The sequence below is a fragment of the Orbicella franksi genome, chromosome 9 (genome assembly GCF_964199315.1).
Source record: "Orbicella franksi chromosome 9, jaOrbFran1.1, whole genome shotgun sequence".
Classification (NCBI taxonomy): domain Eukaryota; kingdom Metazoa; phylum Cnidaria; class Anthozoa; order Scleractinia; family Merulinidae; genus Orbicella; species Orbicella franksi.
In genome coordinates, this window is record NC_138153.1 from 20,020,476 (window position 1) to 20,035,423 (window position 14,948).

Sequence of the window (14,948 nt, forward strand, 5' to 3'; positions counted from 1 at the left end):
ATTAGATTATTCGCTGTCGATTTCTATGCCTGATAGTTGACTCGGGCTGCGTCCTCGTCAACTATCACTTTTCAAAGACACTTCAAAAACGAAAAGAAGAGGCCCCTAGTGTACACTACTACGCTATTGTAAGTTATTGTAATTTTCTTTACAAATGTGTATTAAGTGTCTAGAGTAAATAAAGCATTGTTGCTGTTATTGTTGTTTTTGCTACTCACTATCTAATAAGCAATTAGATAATGAGCTCGAGATTTCTATCGCGTGATAGTTGACGAGGGCGCAGCCCGAGTCAACTATTACGCATAGAAATCGAGAGCGAATAATCTAATTGTTTAGTATAAATCTACTAGTCGTTCAAAACGTTATATAAATCCTCTTCACAGACACTTCAAAAACGCCAAGAAGCTGTCGTCATTTTGTTAACACGGGCACAATGCTACGCTACTCACTATCTATCACAGAATAGATGGGGAGTAGCGTAGCCAATCAGAGAACGACATTCGTGATGGAACGCGAGTGGATTTATACTAAAACAGAATAGATAGTGAGTAGCGAAGCCAATCAGAGAGCGGCATTCGAGATAGAACGCCAGTAGATTTATACTAAAACCCGATTGAAACACGGAGAACAAGGGTATCACTTAAGCTAGGAATAATATTTTTATTGCGCTCAGTGGTTTTTGAGCAGCGTCTCGACAATTTTGGCAAGTTTCCATCCTGGCCATGATGAAAATGAGCCTTTTTGCAGCTTTGATTGATTGATTATTTTGACATATGATCAGATAGTTTACTGAGTAAAGGTTGAGGGACCCGAAATGCAGTGCACCGCTTTTACAGATACCCGCACTTAAATTACCTTTATGCAGTGGCTGAGGTGCAAGATTTACCACAAGGCACTGCAAGTGTTTTGCGTTTGAATTATGTCCTTTTGCCCTTGTTGCCTGAACTAAATTTTGCATGTTTTTTTTAGGAAAGAAAAGCGCTAAAAAACATGGAGCAGAATGAACAAAGTTGTCGGACCTCAGTAATTCCACATCCTAATGACTCAGCCAACTGGCTTTCCTGTCTAACATTACATTGGATGAACACTGTTCTAACACAAGGCACCCAAAGGCCCCTGGAAAAGAAAGATATTTTTACTGTTCGCAAGCAAGACAGCATGGAACATCTCGTGAATAAGTTAGAAAAGTTATGGCAACAAGAAATTACCAGAAGTCGACTAGCAGGTTGTCAACCTCGCCTATGGAGAGCATTTTCCCGGATGTTTTCATGGAAGCAGTACACAGGCATGCTAATCTTGAAATCACTTCGCGCTTTGTCTGTCGTCTTTCTGCCTCTGCTACTTTGGTTTTTCCTCTCAGATCTCGAAAATGAATCGCAACGGAAGTACTCTGTTTCTTCCTTCTTGCTGGTTGCTGGAATGATATTGTTGGCATTCATCAAAGGACTGTCTAAAAATCATTTCAGTGCGTTGGCAGAAATCTGGGGTACACAACTGAAAGTAGCAAGCATTGGCCTGGTGTACAAAAAAGTAAGTGTTGATTGACGGTTATAGCACTGGATTACACTTATTACTGATTGACTTGGTGGGGATCTAGGGGTTTGGTGCTTGCTTTGTAGTATCCATGACTCTATTCAGTGGTTTTCATAAAGTTCCACTGAATAGAAAGATTTGTCTTTAAGTGTTGACAGAATTAATTTTAAAAATCCTTTGCCTTAAATCCGTTATATTGTATTTCCAACTTAGGTTGGAGACAGATTAATCTGAAAATCAATTTGACTATTATATTCCGTCGCCATCGATCTCACATCCGATATGTTCGTTACTTTACATATATACAACTTGCTAATAGGCTGTTACTATCTATGCAGATTCTCAGAGAGCTTAATCGCAGTGATATTCAGAAGATACTCACGGGAAAGACCATCAACCTTGTGTCAAACGACGCACAGAAGTTGGAAAAGGTTCTGTGGGCGATATTCCTATTTCTCTTTGCCCCTTTTGAGGTTTTGGCTTCGTGTATTATTCTTTGGCTTCTTATTGGATGCTTTGCTCTTGCTGGAGTTGCCTTTTATGTAATAGCTATCGTTTACATCACCGTCGCGTCACATCAGACTAAACATCTACGAGTTAAAAGTGCAGCAGCCACAGACAAGAGACTGGAAGTCATGAACGAGATTCTATCTGGTATTCGAGCTGTTAAAATCTACGCATGGGAGATGAACTTTACAGAAGCGATCAAGCAACTACGGAGGTATGATCCAGAGTAACGCATTGATTGACTTTGTACAAAGCTTTCCCTTAAAGTGTACCTAGCCCCAAACGTTTTTTTTCTTTAAAACAAATCTACTTGTTATTCAAAGTACTTCTGCGAAGAAATGTTGATGCTGTTAAACCCTCGTTTCCTGTGCTTGAGGAAAATGTCGCAACTGAATAGCACCAAAAACGCCGCCAATTTGTTCCAAGGCTGGGTTTAACTGAGAATGGCCTGGGTCCATAGGCTATTGCCGCATCTACCCAGAAAGGTGGAATCTCTCCAGTCCTGTTATTTCCTTCTAGTCCAGTCCCTGAATACTCCTTTCTTCCCGCTCTCTATAGGAAATGCACCATGGCGCGCGCCTGAGTTCAACCCCTGTACATTGCGGGAACAAGGTAGATTTCAGGAACTGGACTGATTTTCTTCAGAATGGTGCAATACACATTCGACAAGTGTAGAGAAACGCCTTCCAAAAGCGCTAACAGCTGTTGCAGTAGTAAATTGAAAGAATTGAAAAAAAGATATACTGTACAATCCACTGGCGATGATATGTCAATGGCACAGCAAAGACGATGGGTCGAACTAAAACAAGCGAAGGGAGCCTGTGAGAGCCATTGGAGAACTCACCCTGGGATTTGTTCAGCAGTCTTCCAAATGCTTTCTTCAAAATTTTCTTATTAAAGACAACCCTTAACTTGTAGATTTGCTACCGACAACCCATATCTTCCAATCCCGCAGTATTTATAACATAGCCAGCAAAATTGTGTGATCGATCAGAAGCGTCACGACTGGTATGGGAAATTAAAGTCTTGTCGAATAAATTAAAGATAGGTGCGACAAAGAGTCGACTTCATTCCAACGTGATAACAAACGTCAAGCCTGCGTCGATCCTATTTCACAAGTTACACTTCATTAAAGCACGGGAATAAGCACTTGTCCTCATGCTATACACTCGATGCGCGGCTAGTTACTTCTAGGACTCGCTAGCGAAATGCCGAAATACAGTGCTCGTCGGGCCTTACTTTGGCAATTAATTACGAAAAATAGAAAGAGAAGACTCGCATTACATAAAGCTCTGAGAACAGTGTATCAGAGACGACGGCATGCTTGACCGTGCTTTTGTTTCGCGAACAATAAAGAAGCCGAGGTCTTGAGCAACGGTAAACTTGTGAAAGTAACCAAATTACCATCTAACTGCAGTCCTGAGGTTTTCTTCCCAGCTTTTCGTTTACCTGCATCTCCACATCGTATCTGCTAGCCATTTCTATTCCCAAAATGCTGTCAAAGCCCTTTTTAAACGTAATGAAAGTAGCTAGTTCAAAGTTGTCGAACGTGTCTCATCAAAGTTTATTTCGGAGTCTTCCTAATCGAAGCATAACTCGGACTCCAGTGACGAAAAAAAAATGATTTTGAAACTGAATTTTGACGTTTTAGTCTCAGAATAAATAACAACGATAAGTTTTGTTTGCCATTTTCTCGAGAAAATACAGAGAACGGACTGAGGAGCTATCGTGTGCTGGGTAGATGTCATCAGCATCCCCCGCCCTAGACTCCCTAAACGTGGTCGCGACTTTAAAAGGGTATAGAAAATCGGAGATTAAACTACCAGATGCAAATTTCTTTTTTTTGCAGAAGTGTTTTGAATAACAAGTATTTTCACTTGAGCGAATTAAAATCGTGAGGCTAGGTGCACTTTAATAGTCGATAATCAAAAATGTGGATATGGGAAATGGCGTTTTCAAAAGGTCTAAACTGCACACTGCACCGATGCCAGCCAGGGCTCAAACACGGACCTCTCGGTTAGGCACACACAACCACCTTTTAAAACTCTAGCTCATGCCAATCTTTATTATCAACTTAAAATAAGGGAGAGTTTTCATATTGAACAGTTAAAACCTGATGAACGTAACAAACAAGGTGAGCATGTTAGTTATCGTTACATTTCTAAATTTATCTGCTGTAGTTTACAGTTTATATTTTGCCGTTTGTTCCTTTGATTTACGTTTTCTTCGGATAGTTTGCGTTGCAGACTGTCTTGCTTTCTTTAACTAATATTTGATGCATATATCAGGAGGTAACAATGCTAGAAGTGTACATCTCCGGGATGGGGTCTCTGCTCTCAGTTTTGCGAGGAGGCTATTTATAGATCACTTTTTTCCTCGAACCAGACGCCAATCACATTCATTTTAAGCTCGTCAATTCCGAGCGCAACTCACGAGTTGTAGTGGGTGATCAGATTGTGCAAATCAGCTATCGGTCGATCATCTTTTAACTTTTATTTATGAATTTCAATTCAATTCTAGTAGTAAATTCGCTGTATTGCAGGCGCATATACAGTTTGACATGACAACGTGTTACGTAAGTGCAAGTGATCGGGGGAAGGTCGAGAAAGGGTTCATGGCATCATGTGACTGCAAGTTCAAACAACTCAAATTAATTGTGTGTTAAATGTCCGTTTCATTTGTTGTTATGGAAAAGGCAAATTTCATGAACTTTGAAAATTCATAGAAAATTAATGAAAATAGCTACAACCATGATTTTTTCCAGTGGTAATGAGCAAAAGAAGGCAAGCGAAATACAATTTTGGAGATCCTATACATAACTTCATTCACCTGTTCAATTCACGAGTTTGCTCGTACAGCACTTTGATTAATTTGTCGGTAGCCCTGTCCGTAGGCTACCGGCCGTCTTAGCGTTTTAGGGGGCTTTTCCCTTGTCGGGATTCATTATATGTGATTGTATACATGTGCAGCTAAATTGTCAGTTGTAATGGAATTTGCCTCTTCTGATATATACAATCCTTGGCTGCTCGCGACGGGTTCGCCTTTCTTATACTATGTTATCTCTCTCTCTTTAAAAAAAAACGCAGGAAAGAGATGTGGTTCATCAGATTGCGTGGACTCATTATATGCAGCCTATATTCCCTAGTTTACACTTGTGCACCACTCGCTGGCTTCCTAGCTATTGCTATCTTGATCACAACTGGCGAACACGTCACTGCTTTTAAAACGTTTACAATCTTATCCAGCCTTAACGTCATAAATTTTTGCATTTGTGTCCAGATGGCATGCACTTTGCACTTCGTTGCTGAAGGTTATATTGCTGTCAGGCGCATCGAGCAATTCGTGTCCAGGGAATATGGTATATCATCTGCTCAGCTCGACCAACGCGTTACGTTTGGTAAACAACGTGGTCCTAATGGCTGCTTTAGTGTCAACTTAAAGGCAAGTCGATATGGAACAGGAATTGTCAGACTAGAAAGCTTGAAAGTCGGAGATCCTAATCTGCTTTACGTTTTGAGAAAAAGGACTTTGTCTGATACAGATAATAATGATCTATCTCTAGTGGGTGTTTCGGCTTCTTGGGATAGGCACGAAGACAGGAAAGCTCTAAAAGACATTTCATTTTCTGTGAGCAGAGGACAAATGCTTGCCATAACTGGACCAGTGGGAAGTGGAAAGTCGTCTCTCTTGATGGCTATTCTTGGAGAGCTGCCTACTCTAAATGGAAGAGTATCAGTTAATGGAAGAATTGCGTATCTTTCTCAAATGCCCTGGGTCTTCTCAGGTTCTATACGAGACAACATCTTGTTTGGAAGATCTTTTGAATCGAGACGCTATCAAGAAATTGTAGAGGTTTGCTGCATGCAAACAGACTTACACAACTTCCCACAAGGAGATTTAACAGAGATAGGACACCGCGGCGTTAGTTTGAGTGGAGGTCAGCGGGCTCGTGTAAGTTTAGCACGCGCGCTATACTCGGACGCCGACATCTACTTGTTGGATGATCCTCTGAGTGCCGTGGATGCCAAAGTTGGAAAGCATCTCTTTGATCGCTGCATTTGTGGATTTCTTTCAGGTCGAACCCGTGTTTTCGTTACGCACCAACTGGACTATTTAACTTATTTAGATAGCATCATTGTGCTGAGCGAAGGAGCTCAAGTAAATGAAAGAGTTTGTCTTCATGAATTCGAAAACTCGAGATCTTTTAAATTTTCTGACGTCGAGAGTGTCGGTTCAGGAGTCGAATTCGTAGCACAGCCTCATCATTATCAGGATCAGTTCCATGGTAACGGGATTGAGGACTTGAAGGAAGAGGAAGAAGATAGAAATACTGGCTCTATTACTTGGAAGCTCTATTGGAACTTCTTCCGGACATCTCTGGCAGCTCCTGTAGTCTTTTGTCTTTTCCTCTTTGTTCTTGGCGTGAAAGGTAAGAAGATTTCTAGATACTTTACAAACTCTTTCGCGGGACGTAGCTAGTATAGTTAAATCATTTGGTTACGTGGAAATAGGTTCAAATGCTACTATTATCGAGTCAAGGATCAGTAACTCTCGAGACCGTCAGACGATCGACATGGTTTTGATGGACCATGTTGAATGCTGCTATTCTTTTAGAGTGTTTCTGTCTCCAGGAGTTCCCAAAACAATTGTCTAAAAACAATATTAACGGCATCGAAGAGGAGATGAAAACTTCCTGATTGTTATGATTTTGAGATTCTGTCAATACATACATATGCATACTTACATTTATTTGATAAGAAGGTCTAAAGGCCTGTTTACTAGGAGGAAGGAAGCGGGTTTACCCTAGCTCGGGGGCAAAAGATAACCCCGGTTTACAAGCAAAATTTCACAGGTAGGGTAATCCTACAACCCGGGACAACATAATACACAGTTACTCTCATGGGGTCTGGAAACAATTAGAAAGTTAGCCCGGGTAGGCGGGTTGACCATACCTGGAGTGTTTACAAGGGAAAAAGTTAACCCGCCTGAAAGGGTAACCCTAGCACACAGATAGGGTAACCAGTCTACCCGGGTAACCCTGGCTGCCTTGTAAACACGAGGAAGAAAAAAATAGGAAATGTGTGAGTGCTATGGTAACCCGCTTGTTAGAGTAACCCTCTCTCCTTGTAAACAGGCCCTAAAAAAGTAGTCAACTGTACAGCTGATGATTAATTTCAATTTCTTTACTATGCTTCTAACCAGTCGCATCATTAACGAGAACTAGCCTCGAGAGGTGCAATTCGTGTTATATACACCGAATTGAATTTGAAAGGGAACAAAACATTCTTCTGTCCTATGTTTTAGGGTTACTCGTTGCCTCTTACTGGTGGTTGTCTCAAGTGTCGGAGATGGATCGCGAAGAGCAACAATCATCTAAGACATTAGGCATTTACGGCTGTTTTGTTGGATCAAATTTCCTGGCCAATTTAATCGCCTCGTTTCTTTTTTATTCAACGCTTCTTAAAGCCTCTGAAACACTGCACAACAAAATGGTATGGTCTGTCATTAAGGCACCGGTGCTCTATTTTGACAAAACTCCGGTTGGACGCATTTTAAATCGCTTCTCCAAAGACATTGGCAATATGGACGATGTCCTGCCTCCTCAGTTCTTGCTTGCAGTGGAAGTTTGTTTATTTTCAATAAGCACAGTCATACTTCCTGTCGCAGCAAACGTTTGGCTTATTTTTGTTGCTATTCCTCTCGTTTTAATTGGGATTTATTATGGCCGATATTATCTGAAGTCCTCCAGGGAGATTAAGAGGCTGGAAGCCATTACATGCAGCCCAGTTTACTCGCACATTTCAGAGACAGTTGCGGGACTCGAAATAATTCGTTCATCGCAAATGGAACAAAGTTTTTTGAAGAGGCTCTTCAAGTAAGTGCAGTTTTCAGAATATTCCCAGTTTCATGGCAGTAAATCAGTCTGTTCCCTAGATATTCAAAGGCACAGGGTGGTAAAGAGGGTCTGGAAGCGGGGTCTGGAATCTCAGTTATCGGTTAGGTTTTTAGCGACTTGTGAGGTATCAGTTAATATTTCACTCCATTTTTCCGATCTATCAGTAAATTTTGAAGATGTTACATCTCAGCTATCATTTAAGGTTACTTCAAACCTTCGCGAGTGTAGTCCAGAAAAAAATTCGTACGCGCGCTGTTTTCAAGGAAACCCCCACAAACTATATATCAACAGAAAGGTTATAAAATGCAGAATTCGATAAAATTATGTTTTGTTTTTGATTTTTCTTTCCAAAGGCGGCAGAGGCCGTCAACTCCAAAATGACCGACTGACGTTCCAGCGAATTAATCGGGTATCAAATGCGATCGTTCATGCAAAATAACTGTGCAGTGTTTATCACAAAGCCTCAGTCTCAAAAAACGTGTCGGCATTTTCTTTTATTTCTATTGGTTATCTTTTTATAGATCTGTCAAGTTCGACTATCGAAAAATTTGCGTAACCTGTTGCGTTAAAGGCCGCCACGAGCAAAGTATTTAAAATAAGGGGATTCGCCGCCAAGCTTTAGTTCCATATCTATCAGTAAATGCTGTGACCAAATTTCATGGAAAACCGTCAAATCTGCATACCCTATTAATTCATTTAAAGAGAAGGGATTCTCTCGAAAAACGAGTGCGAGTTTTCGCCTTCTAAAGATTTATAAACATATCACGCCTTCACAGAGGAATGTGTCAACTTGAAGAGCCGCGAGTCAATGAAATAACAGAACCCTTAGCGTTCACAGTATGCTAACTTGAGCTTCGCGGACTTTAATTTTCTTGACCAAAAAAATATCGACCAATGTAGCCCCGCGAAGGTTTGAAGTAACCTTAAAAAACGCGCCATTTCTCAACTGAGGATTAAAATTATAACCAATTCTTAGCAATGAGTCAGGCCTTGAAGCTCCTGGCTATCAGTTACACTTTATCCAAACCCTCTGGTTATTTCTTTAAAGGAGTCATTAATAAAAAACTACGAAGTGATGGAAAAATGAATTAAAATCCTTACAGCACGCGATGTTGACTGGCGAAGAAATGATCTGCCTATCCACAGAAAGCAGGCCTTTTTCTAGAATTCGACCACTTTCAATTTTTTGTATCAATTTACTTTTAGATACCAGGATGAGAACACTTCAGCATTAATCATGGTAATAACCAGCACTCAGTGGCTTAGTCTTCGCATGACTCTTGTCTGCAGTCTTATGACAGCTGCTGCAGCTTTCGGGGCAGTCCTTGCTTCCCAAAGCCCTGGTAAGATTACCTCAAAGTGTCATGGGTAAGAAGTTAGAACGTAAACAAAAACTGTGCTTGTTTCCTCTATTGTTCTCGATATACATTGTATTTCTGAAGTCCAGTTCGCAATCATAGCGAAAGGAAATGAGTTTTCTTTAATGTGAATCTGAGTAGTATCTTTATTTACAACTGGTACAATGGTTCAATATTGGGCGTACATAACTCGATTTATAAAATGACTGAGCTACTACCGGCGAATTATTTTATAAAAGCAATAAAGCACTTTTTCTGTGTTTACATAGCCTCATCTAAACACTCGAGTGGTTGGGAGAATTTTCGAAAGTAATGCAAACCCTCCTCGTTTTTAGATGAGGCTATGTAAACACGGGAAAAGTGCTCTATTGCTTAAATACAGAACTTTCTCCCTTTCATGTTTGCAAGTCACTATTACCTTCTCCTGGTAAGAATATTGTTTTCCGGCCCAGGCTGAATAATGCCCATTTTAGGCTGAAAATATTCTTGTAAATATTCTTAGACTATGGCGTATGACATTTCCGTTTTAGAATGTATCAATTACAAGTGTTGCCTAGTTCTGTATCGTGTTAAAATTGTACATGCACTCCATCGCTTTTCGTTGCAGTCAAGATGTCGCTTCAGGCGACTCTTGGACGACTCTTGGACGTTATGGCTTTAAAATAGTAAAAAATAGTTCTCTAGAGATATCCTGGAGGTATCTTATAAAAAATGGGGTGTAATGCGGCAACCATACACGTCACATAAACGGAGAGAGCGGACAACCAGCAAACAAGCATAATGACAGAGCCAATCTTGGGGACAGACAAAGACAGACAAAGAAAAAAGAAATAGATGGAAACAGACAGGCTAACAAACTGACAAACCAAAATCTTTCAGACTAACTTACCGAAACAGAACTGATAACAGATCACCTGTGAGATGAACAAAGTGACAGACAGACAGACAGACAGACAGACAGAAAGTAAGACCGATGGAGTTAGCCACACAGAAAAAGACAGAAAAGAGACAGAGAGATCTAGACAGACCAAGAAACTTACAAAGTTACAAACTTGCACTGATGGTCCAAAACGACGGACAGACCTTGAAACCTACAGAAAGACTGATAGACTGACAAGCCATCAGACTAACAGATTGAGATGCACGCTGTCAGACTGTCAGATCGACAGACCAACCGAAAGTCCGCAGATCAACATACCAAACAGACCCACAGACCGTTAGTCTAGCAGAACCACAGACCGTTAGTCTGACAAACCCCACAACCATATACGGAGTGCTAGATAGATCAAGAGCAACAGACCAACAGAATAACTGGCAGACCGACGGTCAGTATAACAGACAGAGAGGCATTAATATGAAAGCAGTGTTTATATTATATTAGTAGTACATGAAAAGACACCATAGTATACAAAATTATCAATATTTTGTATAATTGATCACTCGACTTCTACTAATCTTTGTATTACTATTTTCACAATCTCCCCGACAATCTCCCCGCAGCCTTAGCTGGTATGTCCCTTGCTTTCTTGCTGGAATCATTAGATGAAGTTCAGTATGGTATCAGAGCGTGTTCTGAAGTTGAAAATCTCATGACGTCAGTAGAAAGAGTTATTTCGTGCGCTGGTTTGGAAGCAGAGCCCGGATACAGCACACAGAACCATCCGCCTGAGTCATGGCCACAGAGTGGAAGCATAGCCATCAGAAATTTGTCCTTAAAGTACATTGACGGCGGTCCTCGTGTGCTGAGGGATGTCAACGTATCGGTTACCGACAAGGAGAAGATAGGTGTGGCAGGCCGAACAGGAGCTGGCAAGTCATCCATTGTTGCAGCACTTTTGCGTATGCCAGAACCAGAAGGGCAGGTAAAAGTCGTATTCATTTAAATTAAAGTGTTATCCACTTTTATGGTACAATAACGACGCTGCAGCACTCTGGTATTTAATCTGTTGTTGCTGACACGGGAAAACAACACTGAGTGGAATTATTTATTTGAAGTTAATATTGTATTCGATTTGCAAATTTTTTTTCCCAGGTTTTTATTGACGATGTCGACATAAGAAGCCTTAATCTTCAAAGGGCTCGACGTTCCATGGCCGTGATTGCCCAAGACCCGGTACTCTTTGGAGGTAGCTTGAGAAGAAACATGGACCCATTCTCAAGCTACACAGATCTGGAGCTATGGTCTGCCCTTGAAGGAGTGCAGTTAAAGGAAAAGGTGGAGAAACTTCCTGAACAACTAAATTACCAACTTAAAGAGGCAGGATCTAACTTCAGTGTTGGTGAGAGGCAGTTAGTGTGTTTGGCTCGTGCTCTGGTCCAGAAAAGCAAGGTCATCATCATGGATGAAGCCACCGCCAATGTGGATTTCAAGACTGATCGTCTGATCCAGGATGTGATTCGTGACAAGTTTAAGGATTCCACAGTGCTAACCATTGCTCATCGACTAAACACGATCATGGACTATGATAAAGTGCTGGTTCTTAATGGTGGACGAGTGGTGGAGTTTGACAAGCCTGAAGTGTTGATAGGAAACGGTGGATTGTTTGCTGAGCTGGTGAATCATGCCAATCAAACCAGAAGGAAAGCTCACTGATTCAGGGAGTCAGCCTGGGAGCCTTAGAATGTCATTTTTGTTGTTACAAACTTTTAAATTAGACTGGATTTTGAGCTCATGTACGCAGCTGCTAGAAAATGTGTTTTCTACAAACTCGGCAATAATAAAGAGTATACCAAGATGGGCTTAATTGAAGAATGCACCGCAACTCTGCTTGCTACTCGGTGGCATAGCCGTCAAATATTGGTTACACAGTCAGAACGAGTAGCGAACCATTTTTGACGGAGAGAAAAATTTTGCAGTGAGTGGCTGAGCGTTTACGCATCCATTCTAAGATGGATATCCACGTCTTCCGAGATTACATGTAGTAGCAAGTCCAGTTCTTAGTGCTATTAGTATTCTTGGAGTGTTAAGAGTTTTAACTCTTAAAATTAAGATGTTTTAATTGAAACATTGAAATGTTTTACATAAGACGCTTAGCCACTTCTTTTTACTTATTGTAATGCCTCTATATTACGGAGGATGGCTACTGCATCAACCCCTACTCCGTCTCCTTCGTAGCATGTTGTCAGGTTAGTTGCATGGAGAAGAGAAACACTGATGATAAAGTGTATTGCCCAACCCTGGGCACCAGGGCTCGAAATCGGACTCTTCTACCTTCTAGTTTATCACTCAATGTGCTACAAAATTGAAATTTCCGCATTCGAGATTTTTCGTCTTAGTGCGCTCTGTATCGACAACAAAAAATTCCACGTCATAAGAAGACATTTGTCACGAAAGAAACTAATGCACAATGTACACGTACAGGAATGATGTTTTATTGCATGGCTTTTAGTAGGAGCACGTAAACCTATTCTGTGATATATTCAAAAATAGGTTGTACAATTTTTAAAGCTATTAACGATCATGTTCCTACAATCATAAAAAATTATAGATTTTAGAAACACTAAATACGATCTGAGGAGAACTGACATTCTAAAACTGGCTTAGGTCATCAATTCAACCCACGGGATGAAATCGTGGCGTTACCTGGCGCCAAAGCTGTGCAACCTGCTACCAGATTCACACAGAACTATTGAACTTTAAAGGCCTTCAAGAACAATATCAAGAAAATTTACCTTTTGTGTCTTTTATTACTTATTGTTATCTTACTGATTGTACATATCGTTATCGTTTTTACTTTTAAGCATAACGTGTAATTATTTTTCTGCGAACAGGCTCCCGGTGAGCCCGAACGAAGCGAGGGAGCCTGTGGACATTCTATTGATGCCGCTGTTCTATGATACCAGCTCCTGGTATCATGATATGATTGGTTAAATCGCTGATTGTTGACATATTTGAGATGAATATTTGACAGATCTTTGTAAAATTATACTACTCCAGCGGTTCGTTACAGTAATACATTTGCCGTTCTCTTTTAAGTTTCGGTCTCTCGTTACTTCACAAGTGATTCTGAAGGGTACTTTATGCCCTGTTACGAGGAGGAATTTTAAGTAGAAGCTAGTGGAGTGGAGCCGTTTGGCGGTGCTATGGCAATTTTTTTTAGAGGTCAAAGGCTTCGCAGAGTTGACACCTCTATCATGTGCTTATAATTTCTTTAGGCTCACTTCAGTATTGCAAATATGTTTTAAGCTCTCTAAGTATTGGTTCATTGGAGGGACAAAGTTAAGTTTGAAATATTCCGTGAACATGTTGCTTACTTGCACTCTATATTATGACACCCGACCCAGCTATTTGATTAGCTCGATTAGAACTGTTTGCAAGTACCGAAAATTTAGCTTCTTGACAGGTCTAATTACATCATTGACTGATTTGCTACAGGCTTATCACCAAGGGCGGATAGGCACATCAAAAACAGCCTACAGGCTCCCCTGTCCCCGCCCCGATCGCTTTGCTCTCCGAATTCTTCTATTTCGCGCTCGCCGAAATTATTTTTCGTCTTCGCCGGGAACCTGTTCGCAGGCTAAATTATTTTAGATTGTATTTCATGATCCTGACTTACTCAAACATTATGATCTTTACTTTTAATTTCAATTTATGTGGAATACCTGCAAATTAGTCGGTGTGTCATTTTATCTTTCATTTAATTTCACACCTCACATATAGCTGAGTGTAGAACACAATAAACTGCTATTTTATTTTGCTGTATTGTACCGTATTTTTAATCCAAACAAAAACTTTGATTTCACAAATTGAAATGCACCAACTTTATTACTGTAAAAACGGAAAGTGTTAAAACATATTTGAAACCAGTGTAATTTACTTCTGTGGCATATAACGCAAAATTGGGCTGTCGCAAAGTTTACCCTCACTTGCTTTCTGGAGGCCTGTTATTTAAACAAAGTTATTGACATATATCTTTAGGTGACACGGTGCTGAGAGCCATGAGGATCAAGATGGAAACAGGAGGAGCTTTCCGTCCGCTCATTTTCTCTCAGAATCAACGTTAAAGCCCTTCGCTGAAAGCTCTTTTGAATATTGCTCTGGATTCTTAAGAGAACATCATGACTCTCACAGATATGGGCTTTAAATGTATATCTTTAATGATAGCACTTTAATTATCCTTCAGTGGACTTTTACAGGACTTCTTTGAGTTCCTAATCTTATTGTAACCTTTGTCAGGATTATTTTCTGTGATGGTAATTTTCATGTAAACTCGAGAACCAAATAGAGCAGTAAGATATGCATTTTTACTGTAATGCCTGCGTGGGAATCAAAGAGGCTTTTCCCAATGAAATTTCAAACCATTTCAAAACCTCTTGACTTCTTATCTTGAGGTCTGATCGTTGGTCAACCTTTGCGAATAGGTGTGAGTAGTGAACAGTGAATTCTGAATAGGTCTTTTGTCAACGAGTTCGTAACTTGTTTCTTTTTTTACCGTTAAGAATTAAGGCGCAAAGAAAGCCACGCACTAAATCCATAAAGATGTACTTATTGCGACATTTCCTCAGTAATGTTTTTTGGTTACACAATGGGAGTTTTTCAGTTTTTAACACGATGTCAATGTTCCAATTATATTAACTTGTAGCTCATCTAGTTAGTTTGATTATTTAGTAATAGCGAAATGTGAAACGTTCTCAAAATAATGCACACCTGAAGC

The 14,948-nt window shown here is 40.3% G+C and overlaps 1 protein-coding gene across 1 annotated transcript; it reads left to right on the forward strand.

Moving 5' to 3' along the window:
- Positions 1 to 976: 976 nt before the first annotated feature.
- LOC145498027 (ATP-binding cassette sub-family C member 4-like) lies at positions 977 to 14,549 on the forward strand. The gene is made up of 7 exons (XM_081477900.1): positions 977 to 1,530; positions 1,872 to 2,254; positions 5,127 to 6,469; positions 7,345 to 7,915; positions 9,143 to 9,279; positions 10,795 to 11,156; positions 11,327 to 14,549. The coding sequence occupies exons 1-7, from the start codon at positions 991 to 993 to the stop codon at positions 11,885 to 11,887; spliced, it is 3,897 nt and encodes a 1,298-aa protein (XP_081334026.1). The 5' UTR covers positions 977 to 990; the 3' UTR covers positions 11,888 to 14,549.
- Positions 14,550 to 14,948: the final 399 nt, after the last annotated feature.